The sequence below is a fragment of the Mastomys coucha genome, unplaced genomic scaffold (genome assembly GCF_008632895.1).
Source record: "Mastomys coucha isolate ucsf_1 unplaced genomic scaffold, UCSF_Mcou_1 pScaffold22, whole genome shotgun sequence".
Classification (NCBI taxonomy): domain Eukaryota; kingdom Metazoa; phylum Chordata; class Mammalia; order Rodentia; family Muridae; genus Mastomys; species Mastomys coucha.
Genome location: NW_022196905.1, coordinates 103,529,012 through 103,552,541, shown reverse-complemented (window position 1 = coordinate 103,552,541; position 23,530 = coordinate 103,529,012). Strand labels below are relative to the sequence as shown.

The 23,530-nt window shown below is 49.7% G+C and overlaps 1 protein-coding gene across 1 annotated transcript in view; it reads right to left on the bottom strand.

Moving 5' to 3' along the window:
- Positions 1-1,933: 1,933 nt before the first annotated feature.
- Positions 1,934-23,530, bottom strand: part of Galnt9 (polypeptide N-acetylgalactosaminyltransferase 9) — a 79,468-nt gene continuing 57,871 nt past the window's right edge. Inside the window, exons 6-11 of the mRNA XM_031337334.1 lie at positions 20,658-20,775; positions 9,473-9,658; positions 7,600-7,737; positions 5,196-5,291; positions 4,025-4,192; positions 1,934-2,783 (exon numbers count right to left, since the gene is read on the bottom strand). Of these exons, the coding sequence (XP_031193194.1) occupies positions 2,637-2,783; positions 4,025-4,192; positions 5,196-5,291; positions 7,600-7,737; positions 9,473-9,658; positions 20,658-20,775 (853 nt within the window). The 3' untranslated portion in view covers positions 1,934-2,636. The remainder of the gene's footprint in view (positions 2,784-4,024; positions 4,193-5,195; positions 5,292-7,599; positions 7,738-9,472; positions 9,659-20,657; positions 20,776-23,530) is intronic.

Genomic DNA, 23,530 nt, shown 5'->3' with positions numbered 1-23,530 from the left:
TGGCTGGCATTAGACGCTATTCTGATGTTATTAGATTTATGGTTGAAGAACCAAGCACGCATGCAAGCCACACACCACCATGAATTCGACTTGCACGGAACATATCTGGGATGGACGGATGGGGTCCAGGACAGCAACTACATCCTGTTGGCCATGGGCAGTACTGACCACAGAAAAACATAAAGCACTGAGCTAGAGCAGAGCCCTGCCCCCACCACATACATAGACTTTCTTCATCTTTGGCCTGAACTGTCCCCTAGCATTCTTGAACAGGAGGGTGTCAGAGAAATATGTACCCATTTGTGAGCAGGTGAGGACTGTAAGACATATGGTATCTCATGAAGCAGGCTCTCTACTATGCCTGTGCCGTAGATGGAAGGCCTCAGACCTGGATGCTTGGCTCCTGCCTCTCAGTCCATCCCAGGCTCTGCGGAAGACAGGTGTGTGTGTGTGTGTGGGGGGGGGTCTGTCAAAGTTTGAGAATGTTTTCTGCGAGATCCTGTATGGCTCCAGCCTGGTGGCCTCACCTGTAACTTGTCCAGTGGGTACATACCAAGACAGCTCTGTGGCTATGGCTTGAGACGTTTTCCATGTGAAAGCACAGGCCATGTTTACCCACCAGTGGATGCCAGTCTCACTGTCTCACCATGGGAGCATCAGGCCTGTGGACTTATTCCTGTGTCCTTCTCGGAGAACTCTGGGAAGGAGTTCTGCAGAAGGAGAGGGACTCGGGGGCTCTGTGCTGGGATCCCACGGGAGCTTTGGGAGGAGGGTGGAGGCATGTGTTCTGCGTCTCCCCCACCGTAAGAAAGCATCGTAGCACACCTGTGGACATCTCTCTATACATTCCTTCAAGAAGCCAGGAGCCTGAACTGTGGAACCCCGGCCCACATCAGGGCAGCTGGGGGTGGGTGGGTGGGTATCCTGCCACTTGCTGACCCTTGCAGTTTCCTTCCTGAGTCTGGTATCCTGAGCAGGATGAGGTTGGGACCCTTCCTCTCCTGGAAAGAAGCAAGCTAGAAGAGGCTCTGCCAGACTCACATCCCTGTAATGTCTGGGCTGCTCAGCTAACCCAGCTATAGGGTAGGCCTGTGGCAGACGGAGGCTCTGTTGTGTAGAAATCACCCTGCTGACTCTATGGGGGGGCATAGGAAGCCAGCAACTGGCCCATAGTTCCACCTCTGTGAGACTGTCAGAGGGGTCAGGAGGCTTCTTCGAGGGGTAGAGCTGGCTGGTTTTCAGTGGCCGCCAGTGAGTAGTGAGTTCTGATGTCTGGTGGGTGCTAAGTCTTCAGTCACAGCCAGTCTTCCACGTACTTTCTCTTAGCAATGGACACATTGCTCTCACTGCCCTTTATTAGGAAGCATTGCTTCCCAGAGCAGTTTGGCATCCCTGGAGCAGTCAGGGTTTTAGGGGTAGTGTATGGACACTACCCCACCACAAGCACACCTACCTCCAGCATGGACCCTTGCCAATGCTTAGTAATGGCCCTGTGGTGACTGGTCAATGGCCCTGAGTGTCAGTGAATGTAAATAGAGCAAGATGGGCCACTGTGTCCTGGGGTCACTGTCAGTGAGGACATTGGCTATGTTCATATAACTCTTCTGCCTTATATCTTAGAAACTCTGGCTTTCAGCTGTAGGTACAGCTGCCCAATGATAGGGCACATTTTCCAGCTCTGCCCAGCAGGCACGGTGACAGATGCAAACAGCCCCCAAGGTTAGAGTCTCCATGTCTACCTTCCCCCTCACCACCTGGGCAACCACACACGAGGCCATGGCTCCTGGACTACAAGAGGGGATACATCCCAACAAAGACATCTATCTGGAACTGTTCCATAAAATTCAAGACATGAAGAGCCACGCAGCATGGTCTTCACTCTGTGCTGCTGCTCAAACGCTGCAGCCTAAATAATCTCAGACCACAGGTATGGTTGTGTGCCAATAAAACTTTATTTATAAAACAAGTGAGAGGGCTGGAGGGACCATTTGATGATGCCTGCTGCAGAAACGGCAGAGCAACAAGAGACTCACTTCCCAGGCTGAGCACCCGCGCCCAGTGACTGCCAAGCTGACCCTCGGGAAGAAAGGTCCACTGGGTCTCATCCCTGTCATCTCTTCCCATTGCCCTGTTACCAGAACACAAGCGGCCACCCTTGAAGTTCGCCTTAGGTTATGGTGAGGTTGAGCAGGCGAGCGAGGGCAGCTGAGCTGAGAGGCTCGAACCTGCTAGGACAGGGTGCTTGGCGTGAGGAAGCACCTGCCCTCAAGCACGGTATAGCTGAGTCTGTTTGTCTCCATATGGGTTATGTACAGGGACTTAGCGCATGCGTGGCGGCTATCCTCATAGCCGGCTGAGGAACACGGAACACTGTAGAAAAGGCACGTGATTTGGCATGAGTGTGCGCTGTCCTCAGATGTCCTCCCTCGGGCAGAGCTGCCTGTTCCACAAAAGTTTGGTTCCTAATGCAGGCTGGAGCTGCTATTCCAAGGTCTCAGCTATCCCTGGTGCCAGGGCCCAGCCCTGAGGTGTGCAAGGGCCCACATTGCTCTTGGCTCCAGCCCAGGACCTTCTGAGTCCTGGAACACTCAAGAGTCCAGGGGCCCGAATGTGTGGAGGTGGGCTGGGGGCAGAGGTCAGTGCCTGGCGTGTTTGATCCAGTTTCGGATCATCCACTTCTGCCCTGAGCAACGCTGGACCACCAAGCGCAGCCCAAAGTTGGCATCTTTAGACATCTCTACCTCCAGACACCGACCTGTGTCTCGGCTCACAATGGGACCACTCTGTAGGACAAGAGAAACAGAGTCAGCTTGGGAGTGTTGCTGGTGAGGGGTGATCCTAGCCTCATCCTGGTTCCTGCACTACCACCGTAAAGACACAGGGACCTGTCTCTGGATTGCCTGCATCCCCTCTCCCCCCACCCCCCACTTCAGCCAGGTGCTTGCTGCTCTCTTCAGTTCTCTAGGGTTCAAAGATCTTCCAAGAACATATCTAGGGTCCCCAAGATATGCCCTTTTCCTTGGAGCCTTTTAGTCCTTTTAATGACTTAGAATCTATCTCTGTGGTCCCCAAACATTGTGGACCCCGGCTTAAGTCTGGTGACTTCGGAGCAATATCCAGCCAGGTTCTCTGTGCTGGTCCTCGCTCTCTACCTCTCCAACCTCCTGGGAACCTTAAAGCCTCCGTGGTTTAGCAAGCAACAGTGGCAGCTCATCCCTACATCCCGAGTAGCTAGACCCCATCTTTCTGCTTCTACAAATTGCTCATGGAGGCAGAACAACACCCAAGAGATCCTCTGTGTGGGATCCCTAGAGGCTCAGGGCATCTGACCCATAGAGGCTGGTGCTGAGTGGGTCAGGGTGCACAGGAAGGGATGGTGAGGGGGCTGGACCTGGATCAGGGCCCAGAGACGCAGAGACGCAGAGGAGCAGGGCTTGAAGTAAATGAAGGGCAATGGGGAAAAGGTCAGATTCAGAGCCCAGTGCATCAGAGCCTTGAGGAGTTCTAGTGGCCAGGGCTAGTCTTAAACCCATCCTCTCTCTCAGTCTGAGTCCAGGTGCTGAGGGAGGCAAGGCTGTGCCCCACTCTTCCCGTGTGACCCAGTTTTATAAACTTTCTAAAGGTGATGAGTCTTGACTATCAACCTGATTGACTGAGAAGTGTCTACAGTGGCAAAGCACACCTCTGCATGCGTCTGTGAGTGTTTGCAGAGGTCAACCTGACAAGGGCGGCCATCTTACACCCCATGGGCTGGGCGTCCTGATGAAATGACAGATGGAAAGGAGGAAGCCAGCTGGTTTAGGCCAGCTCCCTCCCTCCCTTCCTCCCTCCCTCCCTCCCTCCCTCCCTCCCTCTCTCCCTCCCTCCCTTCCTCCCAGTGCCACGTGAACTGCCCTGCTCTGTTACTATGGTGAGCCCTCTGAAATCATGAGCCAAAACGAGTCTTTCCCTTCAGCTGTTTCTCTCAGCATTTGCCACGGCTGTGAAGTCTGACTTTCCAGGGCTATCAGCCCCACCCACTGACCTGGGTGAAGTCCCATAGCCTCTGTGTAGGCCTGGCTACATCCTCACACTTCTTCAGGGTGGGCATGCGTCCCCGGCCGTCATCTACCAGACACTTGGAGTCTGGCAGGAAGGCAGTTGAGCCCAGGGGGCCCAGCTGCAGGAGACCGTCGGCACTGTAGCGCACCAGCTGGGGAGACAGTGGGAGCCATGAGGTACCCTGAGCCTGAAACCAAGGTATCTATCTATGCCCAGACCTTCATCACTACCCAGGCTCACAACTCTTCTCTCTAGTAGGAGAATGTGATCTTGGTGTGGCCATGTCTATCCTGGTCACAGCATGAGGCGGCTTTTCAGATGGCCATGTCCCAATAGCACAAGCTTCCTCATATTGGACCTAGGAAAATGGTGCCAGCCCCTTGGAGAGACTGGAGAGACAGCATTCACATCTCCACTGAAAGCCCCTTTGGCCCTCAAGCAGAGGCAATTGTACTGAAAACCCGCTGGGAGAGGTCAGTCCAGAGAGATTCACAAGGCCACTACAGCAGAGGGTCATAGAGGGGCAGCCCTGTCCCATTCACTGGAACCATTGTCTCAAAGCAGGCATCTTGCAGCTGAAATTAAGTAGCACCCACAGACTGGCTGTCTCTATCCATGTTGGAGGCAGCAAAACCAGAGGCTCACAGAAATCCAGGTCTGCCCACATGGATGTTCATGAATGAGGCTCAGGGTCAGAGCTCAGCAGATGCTGGGTAGATGCCATTATCAACAGCAGCAGAAAGGGATTCACTTGTGGCTGGGGCCAGCCATCTAGAGGTATGCAACCCCAGCTCTGAGCGTAACACCGCTCTTCTCTTCATGACGAGCCTTGGGGCTCCCCTAACAAAAACGGTAATGGAAACAACTGTTCTCCTCCATGACTAGGTGGCACCTGGTTGCGACTCCCATTTAATCCACAAGACTGTTTGGGAAAGGAGGTGCCGCCTCTGTCCCATTCAAATGGTGAAGAAACTGAGGCATGGGACTGTTCGAGACTTGCCAAGGCCCATTTGATCCAAAGGCCTTGTTCTTAAATTTATGGCACGCTCTGCCTCCAGGCTCTTCTGAGCTTGGCCCCAACAGCACAGGGGCTTGCTGAGACCTATGCCGAGCCTACCTCTCCCTCTTCACTGTGAGATCTAAATGCTGCCTACCTGTGAAGACATGCCATGGCAGGGGTAGAGGATGGCTCGGTCATCGTCTTCTGCCCCCTGGTCCAAGCAGTAGCCACTGGCTTTGCTGTTTCTCACCTGTATCCAGAAGTAACAGAGAAACTGCAAGTCATGGAGAAGGGTTCAGGGCTGAGGGAAGGCTCCTAGGAGCTCTCCCACCCTGTCTCCCACTTTGTGGCTGGCTGTGGGCTGCCTGCGATGAGACAGGCATGAACTTTACATACAGAATTCCTCCCTTGGGATAAAACCCTGGGGCTTGGCATCTGCCCAGGGGAGGGGGGGTAGGCAGGAGATATGGTGCCTAGGGGGGAGGTGGAAAAAAACAGGTGCTGCAACTCTGGCTCCCTAGGCAGCCTGGAAAGAGATGGCTGTGCCTGTCACATGGGCATATGCTTTGTGTGTATATGGACACTTAGCTGGCCCCTAGTATGATGAGGCTGGATTTGGCCAATAGAATGGCTTCTGTAACTAGCTCAGGGACATCCCTGGGCTAATGTCTCTCCTGTGCAGATCCAGAGACTATTCTGCCTCCAAGACACTTTGGCTAAGGACTACAGTAAAAGTGACCGTGTATAGCTGCAAACCCATGAGACAGTTGCAGGTTCCCCAGGGCTAGGAATGCTCACACACTTGGAATGCTCTAGCTTCCAGCTGGTGGCAGGGTCACACGACCCAGCCAACAGCCAGTTGATCTCTAGTCTATGTAACCACAAGCACAGGGAGGCGCCCTCTGCAGCCCCTGTCTGTCAGAACGGCAGTGAGCTTGGACTCTGACCCAGGGGAGCTATGTTCTGTTTCACCCCACTGGGTTTCAGACCGTGGAGTTTGCAATAAGTCAGCCACAGAGCACAGCTCCCTCAAAGGACCCATGGGCTTGACCCTAGGGTCACAGCATTCGGGTTGGGTATGGATCCCACAGTTGGCACAAGTGGGAACACGGGAGAGCAGAGAACACTCACATCATCTCCACTTGAACTTCCAGAAAAGCTTCGTGCCCATAGGGTGGATCTGACTAAGGAATGGTTCTGCAAGGAGTGCTCACCAGCCCCCTCAACCCTCCCGAGGGTCGTCCCAGGGCTAGCCTGTCTGTAGGCTGCTGGGCTGCCCTCATGCAGTTGAGAAGCTGGGAGCAGGGGGCTGCTGCTGTCTGTGGGCATGCGCTCCCTTCTCCCTGCCGGTTCTGTAGTGAGAGAACTTAGACTCCAGACAAGGTAGGAGCACAGTGCCTTCTCTTTGGATTTAGAGAGAGCCCTGTGCGCAGCTGTGCACTTGGGAGCTCAGGGCGATACATGAGTCTTGGTACAGCCGATGTGCCAGCACTCAAGTGTGCATGTATACATGCTTCTGTATATGTTCATAGTGCATGGACTATGGTGTGAAGGTAGCTATATGGAACCAGTGCACAAATGTGTGCCCTTCCATGTCTCATGGTGGGGGAGGGTTGTACATGGATGAAAGTGGGTGTTTGGGGAGCTCCATGTACAAGAACAGGAATAGTATGCACCTGTGTGTGTACACACCTGTACATAGGTGCAGGCATGCTTCAGTATGTGTTTATGTTTGTATGGCCTCATACACAGGTCTGCATGCTATGAACTTATGCATTTTATATATGCATTCATATACATATGCACACACATATATGTATAATATATATATGTATATACATATATATACATATATATATATTATGCCATCAAGCAGTAGCTGGGATTTGAACCAGGGACCTTTGGAACCACAGTTGAAGCTCTTAACTGCTGAGCCACCGCTCTAGCACTGGGTAAATTTCTTATCAAATTTTATTTTTGCCAAGTACTGCAGCACACATCTTTAATCCCAGCAGGAGGATTCTTGTGAGTTTGATACCAGCATGGTCTACATTGAAAGTTCCAGGACATCCAGGGCTATATTGAGAAACCCTGTTTCAAAAAATTAATTAATTAATTGATATTCATTTTGTGTGTGGGTGCGCACTTGTCACAGTATGCATGTGGAGGTCGGAGGACAACTTGAGGGAGTTGGTTTTCTGCTTCTATGTTATAGGTCCCAAAGATCAAACTCAAGTTATCAGGCTTGGCAGCAAGCACCTTCACCTGCTGAGCCATCTTACTGGTCCATTTATTTGGGTATTATTTTGCACGTAAATGTATAAGTATCCTTCCATGTGGACTCAATAGTAGTTCTCCTCATAAACATGGGTATAACCATGTCATTTGGGTACCCCCAATGTCCCAGAATGTACACAAAATATACACATTTATGCAGATGAGATTTTGGTGCCAAGGCACAGGATGCTCTGGCATGAGATCTTGGGGTATAGGTCTGGGGTGCTGGGCAGAATGCAGAATGCCCATCACCCCAGCAGGGCCCTGTGCAGAGGCGGTACCTCTCCGTACGTGAGGGTGTTGTTGTAGATCCTCATCTCAGGGTACACGTTCTCCAGGTACCACTTAAAACTTCGGCATTTTAACTTCTGGCGCAGGGCCAGCCTCTCAGACACATCCCCAAAGTCCACTCCTGGGTTCTATGGGACACAAGCAGGCAGGTCATGGTAAGTGTTGCAGAGCCATGCTACCCTGTGTTTGTCAGGGACTCTTGGGCTCCCCGCTCTTATGAGTGGCCCCAGTTGTAGCCTTGGACCACCAGGGCCTCATCTTGGCCTCCTGACCTAGAACTCAAAGAGGCTTCTGGCTGTGTGTACAGACTTGGCATGTCCAACTGCCCTGCTTTGGGGGAGAGACCTGAGCTTTGTTCTTCCCGCCTGACCTGTGTTGGGTTTGCCTGTGCCTCAGTGCCACTCGTGATGAGTGTCATGTGTTAGTACTGGGAAGGCTCAGTAGGGGATCGTGGGTCCTGCAGATCCCACCTCCCTAGCTATGCATCGCCTCCCTAGCTATGCTTACACAACAGCTCTGCTGAGTTTGTGGTCTTTCAAGTGAATTATGGAACCTGAATTGTTGTATAGTCTTTTTGGGCCCTGAGTCATCATGTATTCTCCTCCAGATTGACTGGGTGGTGCTAGGGTAGTGAAACCTTATGTGTGTTGCTCCCATGGTTGGCTGTGACGTCCTCTGTTCCTTTCCAATGATAACAGAGATATAGGTGTGTATTCTCTAAATCAGCTTGTGTTACAGACAACAGGATCTTCGGGTTTTGCCTCTATTATATTAAGACTGGACATTCTAATGGGATCCTGATCCTTGAGGCTGGAGGGAAACCCAAAAGCAGACCTTGTAGGTCCTGGGTTAAGATGGTCAGTCTCCTGCATCTCAGCAGGGTGGCAAGGGATGCAGGGTAGTCCACCAGAGACCTTCCACAGGATTATCCAGATGACAGCTGTGCTGCCTCTGTGGAGGTGAGCCAACTTACTAGGGTGAAGAGAGACATTTAAAAAGGTTAAATAGGCCAGGCATGGTGAGGAACATCTGTGACCCCCAGACCAAGAGGGAAAGAAGCAGACTGTTGTGAGAGTGAGACCCCATTTAAAACAAACAAGTAAATACAAGAAAGCACACACAAGCCCGGAATCAGGATTCAAGGACTGGTTCTGATTATAGGACAAGAGAGGCTGTTGGAAGAGGCTCGACCAGCTGGAGAAGACTGACATGGGAACACTGGGGTGAGGCGTGGGACATGGATGACCTTAACTTACAACCTTTGGTGGCTACTTGTAGCTTGGAAGGTTGTGGCCACCATGTCTGAGTCAATGAAATTAGAAGAAGCCCTTTCCTACATGAGTTACCAAGAAGGGAGGGTGCCTGGATGTAGCCCAGCATCCCAGAATCCCTCACTTCAATTGCTTCCTGTACCGGCTGGTTTTGTGTGTCGACTTGACACAGGCTGGAGTTATCACCGAGAAAGGAGCTTCATTTGGGAAAGTGCCTCCATGAGAACCAGCTGTGGGGCATTTTCTCTCAGTTGATGATCAGGTGGGGAGGGCCCATTGTGGGTGGGGCCCGTCCTGGGCTGGTAGTCTTGGGTTCTGTAAGAGGGCAAGCTGAGCAAGCCAGGGGAAGCAAGCTACTAAGCAACATCCCTCCATGGCCTCTGCATCAGCTCTTGCTTCCTGACCTGCTTGAGTTCCAGTCCTGACTTCCTTTGGTGATGAATAGCAATGTGGAAGTGTAAGCTAAATAACCCTCTTCTCCCCAACTTGCTTCTTGGTCATGTTTGTACAGGAACAGAAACCCTGACTAATACACTTCCCTAGGGTCTATGAGCTTCCCTATATATGTCCACCCACCCAGTACCCGCCTTACTGTCATGGGGATATTCCATGCCATGTACACGTGGGACTTGAAATCATCCATCCACACCTCGGCCGCCCTCAGCGCATTACGCTTGGCGTAGTAGTCGATGTCATTGTTATATGGCTTTTTGGTACGCTCGATGTGGGCCACTCGGGAGCAGGGGAGTACCTCCATGCTGCCACCACACTGCCACACCTGGGGAGAGAAGAATGGACCTGGTTAGAGGCCTAGGAAGCCACCCGACACGCTAGGTACAATGGAAGGGCACCTGAGCCACTGGAATCCAGACACTTGGATTTGTTAGAGAAAGGCGTCTAAGGAGAAGCCATGGACTAGAGGCTGTATCCACCAGGGCTTGGGCGTGAGGCTACCTCCCCGCTGGAGTTTCCTGTCATGCCTGATTTATCTTCCATGTTGTATGACCGTGTGTGGATTTGTTCCCATCCACCTCACTCAGTGCTCTGCATCAGCTCTTGCTTCCTGACCTGCTTGAGTTCCAGTCCTGACTTCCTGTGGTGATAAATAGCAGTGTAGGAGTGTAAGCTGAATAAACCCTTTCCTCCCCAATTTGCTTCTTGGTCACAGAAGCCTTGACTAAGACACATACATATGAGTCAGTAGGGGTTTTCACTGACTACCTTCCAACCCAGTTTGCCAGTCAACCTAAAGGTAATTTGGGTTGAATAAAAAGAGGTACCAGTTGCCTAACGGCAGCTGAATTAGAACCCCCACCCCCCAACACGCACCTGTCCTAAGCAGTTTTAGATGCTTTCTTCCCACTGTGTGGTGCTGTTCTGACAGCCTGCAGAAATACCAAGAGGAGGGACTGGGATGCAGGAAGCAAGTCACCAGACGTGATGCCTGCTTCCTGTTATACTCTACTTCCTAATCAGCCATGACGTCAGGGTCCACTTCATGTTCCTGACACCAGAGGCATGCCTACCCCTGTTGCTAAGTCTTCTCCAACACGAGGGACAGAGCCTGTGAAACTGCTTCCAAGTAAATGTTTCCTTAGGTAAACTGTTGCTGTTGGGTATTTTAGTCACAGTGAACTGGGGATCACATAGCCTCTGGTACCCTGAGCAAACACGTATCCAATGGAAGGTGGAGCAGTTTGCTTTCTCAGTGAACAGACCCTGAATCCCTTCACCATCTGCTGCTCTGAGGTGGAAAGGGGTTTCACACTCCGGGTCCAAGCACAGGCTTGCTCCATTCATTTTTATTCAGCTTAGCTCTCCCCAGCTAATCTCCATGATCGTCTCGAGCTGGGCTAGCACATGGCTCGTTCATGTTGCTTTCTGTCTGCCCAGGAGTGGGATGGTTGAACAAGTGTTATTTGGATCTACATCCTCCAGCAAGGAGTTAGAGTTTCCTTCACTTCCCACTAGCTGAGGACCAAGCCCTCAATACACAAACCCATAGGGGACATTTCATTCTCAAACTGTGACACAGTAATAAAAACAAGAGAACAGCCGAGAAAATTCTAGACAGATAATGAGGACATATTCAGTGGCTAGACATAAAGTATTTTATAAAACAATGAGGTAATGGCTAAAAGTAGAAAGCTCAAAATAGATACAACAAACACATAATACACACATACACATATACACATACACACATACACACATACATACACACATACACACATATACACACATATACCTATAAACATATGCACATATAAACATATACACATATACACACATACACATATAAACACACACACACATACACACATATACACATACACACAATATACACATATACATACATACACATATACACACATACATATATACACACATATACAAACATATACATACACATATATACACACATATATGCACAAAACCACATATGTATATACACAAACATACACACATACACACACATACACATAGACATACACACATACATACACACATATATACCATATACACATACATATACATACACACACATATATACACACATATACACAGAACCACACATGTATAGACCCAAACATAGACACATACATGGACATACATACACACACATACACATATAGACACACACACATACACATATATTTATATAGACAAACTCATATAGTCACAAAACCACACATGCACATGTTTATTCACAAACACACACACACATGCACACACACACACATATATATACTATTCACACACCAACACAGACATGGATATTATACCACATGCCAAATGCATACCACACACTGGCACACATGCATACACACCACACACATCAACACACACGTGCATACATACACTCAGAATGTATGGCAGAAGCTGTTGTTCCTGAGGCAAAGGATGGAGGAGCCTTTATTTTAAAACAGTGGAAAGACAATTAGGACCTCACTTCTGCATGAGCATGTACTGCACACTGACCAAACTCTCAGAGTGGGAACTCTGTGGTGCCAACAGGAAGGTATTTAAAAGGCTGATGGCTTCAAGTAATCCTTCCAGAAAACACCAGGAAAAGCTCAGTGCCCAGAATGTAAGCCAGATGCAACAGGGAGGGGCTTCCCAACTACACAGGGAGCTGATATCCCTGAGGGCAGAACAGCTCTTCAGCCAGCCAGAGGAGGAGGAGCAAGCAAGCAAAGCCAGCCAGGGAGGGAAAAACATATGGTGAACACTTGCCCACAGTGTTCAGACTCATTCAAAACCACAAAGCTATGTCCTCAGTGTCTGTCAGAGTTGCAGAAAAAACAAAATGACAGCTGATCACTCCCCACATGTCACAAGGCCTGAACAATAGCGCTTCCCTCAGGCATCACTGCCAAGGAAAATATTCCACACACCACACACATACTCACAGAGACCACACAAACATACATAACACATTCCACACCCATACAAATACCACAATACATATATACCATACACAGACGCACATACCACACAAATACATATATGCACAGAGAACACCCTTTACACCATATGCATCCATATGCATAGACAACTATATCACATGTGTGTAGACATATCACACATGTATAGATACAACATACATACACAGATACCACACTCATTTCACATATGTACATATCACACTCAGATATACATATAGATGTATAATCTATATATAATGCACATACATATACCACATGCACACACATGTGCACATATACATATTGAAATATAAAACACATGCCGGGCAGTGGTGGTGCACACCTTTAATCCCAGCACTTGGGAGGCAGAGGCAGGCAGATTTCTGAGTTTGAGGCCAGCTTGGTCTACAGAGTGAATTCCAGGACAGCCAGGGCTACACAGAGAAACCCTGTCTTGAAAAACAAAAACAAAAACAATGAAATATAAAACACACTTAAACACACAAGCATCCTTCTGGGCACATAAAAAGGGACTAACACTTATATCAAAAGCTGTACAAATACAAGCCTCATTTGACTGGGTAACTCCATTTTCAGAGGCATATTACAAAGGGCTACTGAGCTGTTATTAGAGTAGTCAGAATAAGCTGTCCCTTCTTGGCTGGTGACAGAAAGAAGCCACAAGTGCCTCCCAGGCAGGTACCATGAGTCTGAGGATGTGGAAGAGGGTGAGGAACTGTAAATACATGTCTGCAGCAGATGTGCTGTTCTAACAGGTCACCCCAAGGATATCTGCAGAACCACAGCAAAGACAGAGACCTAACTAACATGACATGCGCAGGAGCACACATATATCTACAAGCAGGCTCTGAGTGGGGCACACCTCCCGTTGATTAACTGGACAATTCCAATTCTATTTGAGCCAGTGTGCCTGTCCCGTTCCCACCATTATCAGGCCAGTTTCATAAAGGGAAGTAAAACAGTGCCACCGTGAACACCCACAGCATTTACTCCTTAAACAGTTCTAAGGTTAGTTCTCATGGGCTCCTCTACAATGGATTGGGAAACGGGCTGAGGTAGCTGGTGGTACAGATGAGCAAGCAGAGTCCAGCTCAAATTCAAGTCTCAGGGGATCTTTGAAGACACCGTGCCTGCAATGCTTCTACTCTTGAGGCAGTAGATATCCTTCATCCTCCTGCCTCCGGGCAACGCCTGGTCCCCACAGCCGGGGCTTGTGGATTTGTTGATAGCTGGCAGGTGAGGATGCTCAACTTGTTGCTACCCTTGTCTAGCACCCAGACAGCAAAGGGCCCCTCTGCCCTGCCTCACATGGGCATTCTTAGTGAGGACTTCGGCTGTATGGTCGCCATAGTGTGGTTCATAGAACGTGTTCAGGCTATCCCTGCTTCTTGCATGCTAGAGTTGCCATGTAGCCAGTGCTCCTAGAAAGCTCTTGGCAGCCTGCAGCAGTTAACGTCAAAGCTGTTAGAAGCAGGCTCCTTCAAAGGCCACCCACTTGCAGGGGAGCAGCTGAGGCACCCCAATATAAATAGTGATGGTGTGGTAATGATCTCAGATCTGAAACAACTCTACGTTGCTCTCTCAGCCACGGTCACCTCAGGTTGAGGTCTGATACCCTCTTGGGACTCAAATACCCTGGGGAATGGCCTGTTCCCTGCCTCAGACACACACCTTGCTCTCTTATAGCCTCCTGTCTCCTCTCCTCCCTCTTTTACTAGATTTTTGCTCTTATAAGGCCTGGAGATGTAGCTCAGCGCAGAACATTTGCATCTCCCAAGTCTAAAAGCCCTTGGTGTGTGCACCATGGTGCATACAATCAGTGACTGTAGCTCAGGAATGATACAGGATCCATCTAGAGTGGGCTGCAGCCCTGGCTAGGAAGGATGAGGAAGGATGAGGGAGCCACTTGTACACTCTTGTGGTATGCTCTGGGGGTTGCAGATAGCATGATCTAGCAGGGACTCAGGCCAGGGAAATGTATGTCCTTGAGGAACTTCCCTACCAAACAGACAGAACTCTTCCCATGCAGTCTGCATGGGCTTTGGCCAAACAAACATGGAGGGGCTGAGGGAATTCCATGAGGAAGGCTGAGAAGATGGAGGGGCTCTAAGGCTGACACCTGAACACATGAAGGCTGCCATTCGGTGGGAGCCAGGCAAGCTGTGAGGTCAGTAGGGTAAAGGGGCCCTGGTAGAGAAAGAGCAGCTCAGAGGGAGAGTGGTGTGTGTGTGTGTGTGTGTGTGTGTGTGTGTGTGTGTGTGTGTGTGTGCCTGTTCAGGATGCTGGTTTGCAGCCACAGGTCTACATTCCCCATTCCCTGTTCTCACCGTCTCTGACCTGTGATTAATATGATGGCCCACACAGTCTTTCTAATCGACTCAATCCAATTAGAGGGACTCTGGGGTCTCGAGGTCAATTTTCATCCCTGTGATTGTAGAAATACCAGCTGCACGTCCCCTAATGAGGAAAGTCCTGGAGCCAATTAGGGGGAAATGATTCTGCTTCGTCCATTAGGTTTAATAAAGGTCAGGACGAAATCTAACGAAGTCTGCTTTGGCAGGCCAGCTGCAGAGCAGAAGCTCAGACACTTGCTCCTGCTCTGTAAACTGCCCGTCCTGTACTGGGAATCACCACTGGCCCAGGACCCCACAACCGGGGTGGGGACTGGCCCTAGCCTGGGAACTGATTTTTACAAGGAAGACAAAACTGTGAGACCCTCTTCTTTTTGTTTGTTTGTTGTTTTGTTTTCATTTGGATTTTCAAGACAAGGAGCAGAAATGGTGGGGATGGGACAGAGGAAATGAGCAAGTCAGAGCAGGTAGAGAGTAGAGGCTGGAAAAGGAAGAGAGAAGAGAGTCCTGGACAAGGAAGTATGGGCCCTGGCTGCTGGAGGAATTGCAGAGAGCTGCAAAGCTTTAAGGGCTAAGGATCCTGACATCCAACGCCTGAAAGCTGTAACTCCTGTCACTCCAGGTCAAAGGGTCCCAGTACCTAAGGCTTGCTTGAGAACTGTGTCACTAGCAGTTGGCACTCCATCTGCTCTGAGCCGTCTGTCTGCTGCCACTATTTATTTACTGTGGCTAGAAGCTGAGGGTCACAGAAACTGCCAACTGCTTGGGCCGCTGGTAGTTAAGGCCCAGGGCAGTAAGCCTCCAGCTGGGGTGTCCAGAGAAATGCGGTTCTGCTTTCTGAAGGACCTGGAGCAGAGCCATTGGCTTCTGGGTCTGCCAGCCCAGAACTCAGGCCTCTGGAAATATAGGGCCCAGAATGCCCTGGAAAAGCATCTCCTTTCTACTCAGGATTCCTGGGTAGAGCAGAAGGGTGGGGCCAGCTTTGGTCACACTGAGAATGTTTCCCCTGTGTGTGCATTCATGCATGTGTTCCCCATGGCCGCTCAGGATGAGGCTGCATACGGTTAGATGAGCATTTTGATTGTGAGGGGTTATATTCCTCTGCAGCATGGCTCTCAGCCTCGGCGATCAATCACACCAGAGCCCATGGATACATTGTGACTGGATGATAGGTCCTTGGAGACACCCCAGCCATATCTAAATTCTCACAGTGGGTGGCAGCAATAGGCCCTGGACAGGCAGAGGCGTCAATCATCCAGTGGGTTGAGCACTGGGACTTTTAGACTTGGGAGGTGGGTGGCTAATCTTGATTGTTGACTTGATGAGACTTAGAATCACCTCGGGGCCCATCTGTGAGGAAAGGTCTCAGTTGGGTTAATTGAGGAGGAAAGGCAGCACCATCCTGTAGGTTGGGATCTCAGACTGAATAGAAGAGAAAGCAGCTGAGAGCTAATGTCCATCTCTGCATCCTGATCAGAGACACAGTGTCATCCGCTGTCTCACACTCCTGCTGCCATGACACCCCCACCATGAGAGACTGAACTTTAAAGCTCCAAGCCAAAACAGACCTTTCCTTATTCTTCCCATGAGTTGTTTTGTTGGGTATTTGGTCACAGCAATGAGAAGAGTGACAAGAGACAGGAGGCCTGTACCGAGTCCAGGGACACAGCATGGGAGTCCACCAAGGCCACAAGATCTGGGTGTGGCAGCTGCTGTCACTGAAGCCACCATTTGAAGATTGGCAAAGGCCCTGCTCTCCTGAGCCACCATGGAGATGGACTCCATACCTGGTCATCTCTGCTCACTCCTGACTTCCCTTGTCTTTATTTCCAAGCACCCCAGCAGCAGCTTTCTCTCTTTAAAAGGCTACTTTATGTCCACCTATTTTAGGAATGAAAAAAAATCCAGAAGGCTCCCTGTCCCCCGCCCCAACCCTCACTCCACAGGCAGTTCCCAACAGCTCCTAACCATCTCTGCCCTGTCTAAGCCACAGGCATACTGTGATGTGCCAGCCAGCAGTGATGTCTTGTTACCACTGTCACCCCCATCGTCTTGCCATCTCTAGCTTGGGTCTGTCATGGCTCCCTGTTTGCTTCCAGACCATCCCGGCACTATGAGTGAGTAGGGTGATGGAGCTGCCCTGGATCTCTCTGCTCAAAAGTCCCCTTTGTCCACACACATGTGCTGGACCCAGTGGTCATCTTGGGGTCACTGTGGGGAGCAGGAACATAGCCTGAAGAGTCCGATAGATCTACATTGATCTAGGCAAAACAGCTTCCATGATGGCTACTGATTGCAGAGATGCCTGTTCTCTGGCAGTTTCTAGAACACACACCCCGCCCCCCACAGAGGAGCCATTTTTCATCAATTATTCTTTAATACTAGAGACATGTTTAGAGAACACTCACATTTGGGAAGACTAGAGATGGCTCCTGTGGAGTCTCTAAGATGAAGTACCTCAGCAGGGGGTTTTCCCCACAGTTAAAGGGACTAGGAGCCACACAGGTGTCAGATGGAAGTCGGGTACCCTGGGCGAAGGGCAGCTCACTTTGCTTCCTCTGCATGGGCCAGGCCTGTCGCCTGGCTCCCACACACTCTACCCTGTTTGGGCTCCTGGTTTGGGGTTCCCCCCCAGGACTCTGGGTCCCTGGATAGGTAGAGTTCTTCCCTCAAGAGCTCTTTGGAATTCAGGCTCCAATCTTTAACAATGAAAACAGAGGGTCCTGGGCTCAGCCTTCCATGCCTCAGGGGTTAGACAGGAAAGCAGAGCTCCTTGGCAGTGGCCTGGCTCAGAGGAGACCTGGCTTTCCTCCTGCTCAGCCCCCGAAGGATTGTGTAAATATGCTGTGTCAGCAGTCCCTCCCTCCATTCCTTCTTCTCTGATTTATTTTATCTTGCAGAAACTGTTTCCATGCAGGCTCCCCTAAAGGCAGTCAGAAATAAAAATAGAATGTACACGTTAGGCTCACTTGTGTGCTTCACACACGAGTGGTGTAAGTGACACACAGTCTTGCAGCATGGGGGCCTGTGACTGCACCCTCTTCAATTCTGTGTGTGGAATAAGATTTACCTCTAGGTGGAGCCACACTCTTGTCTCTTCCATTCCTGCTTAATCCGGTAGGGGCAGGTCAGGACTACCCCTAGGGAGGTGGGTTCACCTTAAGATAGCATACTTTCCTGATGTAGAAAAAAACCTCAAAGCAGTCGAATGGATACTACAAAGGATTTGTTGTTAATAGATTGGCCTTGTAGATATAAAAATCACAAAAAGTAGACTTTTAGTTAAGGGGCACTGCTTCCCAAATACCCTAGATACTAGATAAGTAACTAGGCCTGTTAGAGATAAACAAATTTACAATGCCAGAATGTGTTTGCTCACCAAAGTTGACCAGCCACTAGACTCATTCCCAAAGAACATGCCTCTGACATGCTCAAGGGGGCAGTGCAGGGCCACGGCGAGTGTGAAGTCCAGGTCTGCCATAAAGCCCCCAGTTCCCTTCTGGGGAAAAGCATAATTCTGCCAGATGGGAAAGATGAGCCCAGATAACAACTATTTGAAAAGAACAATACAGGTTTACCTAAGAAATTATTCTGGTGACATCTTTGCTATGGAGAATCTCCCACCTGCCCAAGTGACCAGATTTGTAGTCTCTTGTCTCTATTTAAATTGTTTCAAGTGTAACCTGGGGCTGGGACCTAAGAGAAATTTAAGGATGACTGTAACATGCATGAGCCGAAGTTCTACTTAGATTTTAGTAAAATCTATTAGTGGCCAACTTGTATGTGGCCATCAGCCCCAGTTGGCCATGCGCTTTTGATAAAAAGCCTTTCCGGGAGAGATGGCTCAGTGGTTAAGACGCCAACTGCTCTTCCAAAGGTCATGAATTCAAATCCCAGCAACCACATGGTGGCTCACAACCATCAGTAATGAAATCTGATGCCCTCTTCTGGTGTGTCTGAAGACAGCTACAGTGTACTACTTACATATAATTAATAAATAAATCTTTTTTAAAAAAGAAAGCCTTTCCCCATCTCTAAGAACGCAGAGAGATTGCTCAATGAAAAGGGCTATTATTTCTATAACATCCCTTCCCAGAATTCCAGCCCCTTAGCACAGTCCCGGTGAACCACGAGTTCTGCCGAGTCTTCCTGCCTTTGTGCATTCTGACTCAGAAAGATTCAATGAGTCCACTTCTTTTCATCTGGGATGCTGGTCAGAGCCTAGCTTTGCGTTTCATCTCCTTAATGCGGGCTTAGGGCTTCTTCCCCACCATCTGGATGCCTGCCACCATACTGCTAACCTTTGTGGATGTTTAACTTCTCTGTTCTCCTCCTACCAACTGTGAAGCTCACAACTTACCCATCCTTGCATTTTCCTGGTAAACTCTTAATCGACCTGAAGCTTCCCCCCGGCTCCCCGCCCCGAGTCCGCTCTTTGTCCCTTAGGAAGTCAGAGCTTAGCACAGGCCTGCTATACACAGTCTCTGTCCCCAGGCCTTACTAGCACAAGCAGGGTCCTGACCGCCAGCTTCCAAATCCAACCTCAACTTTTTTTTTCTTTTTTCGAATAAAACAAAGCGTTGAACAACTGTTCTCTCCACTGGGAGCACAACTGGAGAAACTGAGGCTTGGGGAAGGCTGCGGTGAGGTCTCTGCCAGTGACAGGGCTGCATCGATGGGTGATCTTGGAAGGGACTTCAGGATTTGTGGCACACACCCACAGTCGCCTCCACACCTCTGAGATACCTCTATCTTTCCAGATGCTCAAAATCAATATGGCAGGGAAGCTGCTTTCCATCGCCCCCACCACACATCCACTACCAAACATGGCTGGCCTCTTTCAGGATAACTCAGAGTCTGAGGAGCAAGACCACCCCCCAATCACTACCTCCTCAGTTCTTCCCTCAGCTATGTCTTGTTCTCTCTGTGTAGCCTCTCCCATCCCGCACATCAGAGGCATCCTGGAAGAAGGTATCAGGAGTTTTGGAGTCTGGTGCTCCATGCCCTGCTCCTCCAACTAGGTGAGTACCCTCCCATCTTTGAGGTATGGCGCACAAACCTTGGGGGCATCTCAAGCTGCCCCAGAGCCTTGCATTAGTCACCCCCTCGCCTGCTGCATCTCACCTTACTGTCCAGGCTCCTGTGGCTCGCTAGAGTGTTTCCCTAAATGCCTTTACTGTGATTAATGCTCCTGCCTCAGCCCCTCCCTACTTCATTTCCTACTCCACCTTCCCCTCCGAAGGACATGCTTCCTTTTTTCCAATCATCACCTTCCCCAGAAGCCAGGATTCGGAAAGGCAGGCCATCCCTCCTTTTCCCTCAGTAGCCATAAAACCTAGCTAGGAGGCAATCAGCACATCTGTTACTGATGGCTCCAAGAGGCCAGGTGTCCTAGGGATACAGAGGCAAAAGCTCAAGAAGGCAAGCCTGTGCCTACATCTGGCTCACAGGGGTTGTGTAAGGGCTCATGGCTGCTTGATCTCCATTCCACAACTTCTCTGCTTGAGGTCACAGTCTACCCTGTGCTCAGCCCCTGTGCCCAGTTCCACCTGTCACCTCCACCGCAGGCTGTTCTAATGCTCCCCTCATGGGGGCACCTGTGCCTCCTGTGGATGCTCTGCTGTTCCCTGTAACCAAGGTGGTAGGTGGGTTGAGCTGTATCCAGTTAGCTGGAGGATCAATTTTCCCCCACTGTGTCCACCTGGGCTCTAAGGATGAGACTTTCCCAGGCAACCCCACGAACCAATGTGCATAACACAGAAAATGACAGTTTGGAGCACAACAGACACCGGGCTCCATCTGCTTTGATCTGCTCATAGGCAGAGCTTCACTTTATAAATGCTAGCAAGGACTCCCACAGGGGGTTTGTCTTGGCTGAGCTAACATAGTTTCCAAGCAGCTTGAGCCCTCAGGCCTACCCTTGTCTTGGCTACCCAGTCTTGGCTCCCCAGAGCACGCCAGTCCTGTGCTTACTCACCCGCATCCCCAGCTCAATGTTCTCTGCACCATACACCTCCATGCCTGGGTCCAGCAGGCCAATGTCCCTGAAGTACTCCCGGTCGACCACAAATGAGCAGCCGATCATGGCAGGTGTCCTGGGAAAGAGGAGATGCAGAATGAGGCTGTCATCAGGGTCTGGCCCAGAGCCCTATCTGCTTGTGCCCCTTCAGTATTTCCTCTGCTTCTTGTTCCTACTGACATCAGTGTGCCCTGGGGATAGTGGGAAGCCATTTCTCCAGCTGCCATGGACCTGTCCTTGTATGCCTTAGGCTCTAGCAGGACAGTGCAGACCAGAGCTTGATTTGGGTTGTGTGACTCCACAGGTCACACCTAGTCTTCTTCCTTCAGTGGGGTGTCTTGTTGGTACGTATGGATTCAGGGCTACATGGCACAGTTGTGTAAATTGTACACTACTCAGCTCCATGAACCTTTACTGATGTCAGTCTGAGTGACAAGCTCTGAAGTTCTGGGTTACACAGCTCTGCAGCTGCAGTGAACAGGCTGCCAGCTGCCACGCCATATTTCAGTTTAAACATACACATTTTAAAATGGCAGCAAAAGCCTTTCGGCATTTTGTTGAAATCATGAATGGATATGCTCATTGTCTAGGTACCAAAAAATCCATCAGTGTCAGCCAGGCAATGGTGATGTACGCCTTCAATCTCAGAAGCACTTGGGAGGCAGAGGCAGGTGGGTCTCTGAGTTCAAGGCCAGCCTGGTGTACACAGAGAAACCCTGTTTCAACCCCCCCCCCAAAAAACCCCAAAATCAAACCAAAACAACCCATCAGTATGCAGTAGCATGGAAGAGCAAGGTCAATAAAGGACCAGATAGGAGTGGAGAGAGTAGTGGCCGCCATCTTGATGACACTTAGCGTGTGTGGATGTATTGGTACAGGGTGGAGTGCGCTGAGCCTGCCAGGCGGGATGAGAAAGCCTGAAAAGATGGAGAAAGCAGCAACTGTATGTAGACCACAGGGACTGTGACCTGCATAACACTCTGGGCCTCTAGGCTTTACATGAAAGGCTTTGCCCCAGAACAAAAGTATCCCTCAGCATCTAGAGCTTTGTCTCTCCCAGGCCACAGTGCCTGATGCTGAATGAAGCCAGTGGAGGCTGCTCATGCCTTCTTCAGGTCTGATTTTCCCAATAAAAAGAATGAAAAGACGTTGGTGTGTGTCAAATTTAACAGAAAGATTCAGTTCATGTCGACTGAAAGGCAGGGGTGAGCACAGAAGTATTAAAGAACAGTTGTCCTTTTATTTGTGCTAAGATATTTTTTGTTGTTGTTCAAAAAGCTCACAATAACAAGATTTTAATAGCACCTTTGAATTTTAAGTATTCAATTTAATAGCAAGTACTCGATTAAGGTGAAGATATGATCCCAATGTCTAAGATGAGAGGTATGTCTCTCATCTTAACAACAACAATCCCAGGATGATTTCTGATGAAGACAGGTGCCATATTCCCCACCAAGGCTAGTATAGCCAGTAATCACTTTTTATTATTGTTCAGCTCCAAAATAAACGGAAACCCAGGAGGCCATGGTACACAAGTCAGATGCGCTGAGTTTATTTGCATGAAGAATTCTATTTTTTTTGAGAGAGGGTACATGAAGAATTCTTGCTGTGGTTATAGAAGAGCAGAACCAAGCAATGCCTCAGATGAGCTCTGAGGGCTGGGGAATGTGTCCTGACTATTATAGGGGTAACCCCTACTTCTGTAGCATTCAGAGGACAGCAAGACACAAGTCCCCAAGGGAGATAGGAGATCTGTTTGTTCCAATACCAGATCATTTGCCTCTAACTGCACCTTCTAGGCCTGTAAGATCCACTAGATCCAAGATGTTTCTGTTGTAGCATAAAAAGTGGACCAACCCAAATGCCTCTGCAGTTGACTGATAAACAAACAATGATTTGTACAGAGAAGAATATTATTTGGTTATTCCAAGAGTATATATGGCCACCAACAGTCAGGCCACGTCAAGGAATAGCCAGGGAGAAACTGGCTTTGGTGGGCACATTTGGGCCCTGGTTCTCAGGCTCCCTCACCTTTCCAGACTTCTCGCCTCCACGTTTCTCTTTCATTTCTGGTCGTTTTATCATTTGTGTAAACCTTGACTCCAACGTCCTATCCCTGTTATGTATTTGGAGAGTGCAGAGGTGCTTCTGGAGGCCCACTGGAGCCGTGGTGTGACGATGAACCAGAAGCATTGTCCACGGGCACCTTCTGGAAGCCCACTGGAGCCGTGGTGTGATGATGAACCAGAAGCATTGTCCACGGGCACCTTCTGGAAGCCCACTGGAGCCGTGGTGTGACGATGAACCAGAAGCATTGTCCACGGGCACCTTCTGGAGGCCCACTGGAGCTAGAAACATAGTCCACGGGCGAGCACCTGACTTGCAGAAGCTGTGGCTCTGCGTGGAGGTCATGAGCAGTCAGTTCAGAACTAGTGTTCAAAACGGAAATTTCTGTTATTTCTCATTCCCACACAGCCTTTGAATGACCTGTGGCTTTCCACAGAAGGCTCTAGAGGATGGGATGGTGGCATTGGACTGTGTGGGGAAGGCGCTTTCTCCTTAGGAACAGGTCAGGTTTGGTTTGTCTGTTTGTTTAAGCTTGAAGATAATTTTATTAGAGTTTTACAAGATTAATCTCAGGGAGGGCAGACAAATGCTCTTAATCCCAGCACCGAGGAAGTACAAGCAGGTGGAGCTCTGTGAGAACAGGCCATCCTGACCTACAGGCCACCCAGAGTGGCATAGTGTGACCCTGTCTCAAAAGGCTGAAGAGGAGGAGGGAGAGAGAAGGAAGAGGAGGAAGAGGAGGAGGAGGAGGAGGAGGAGGAGGA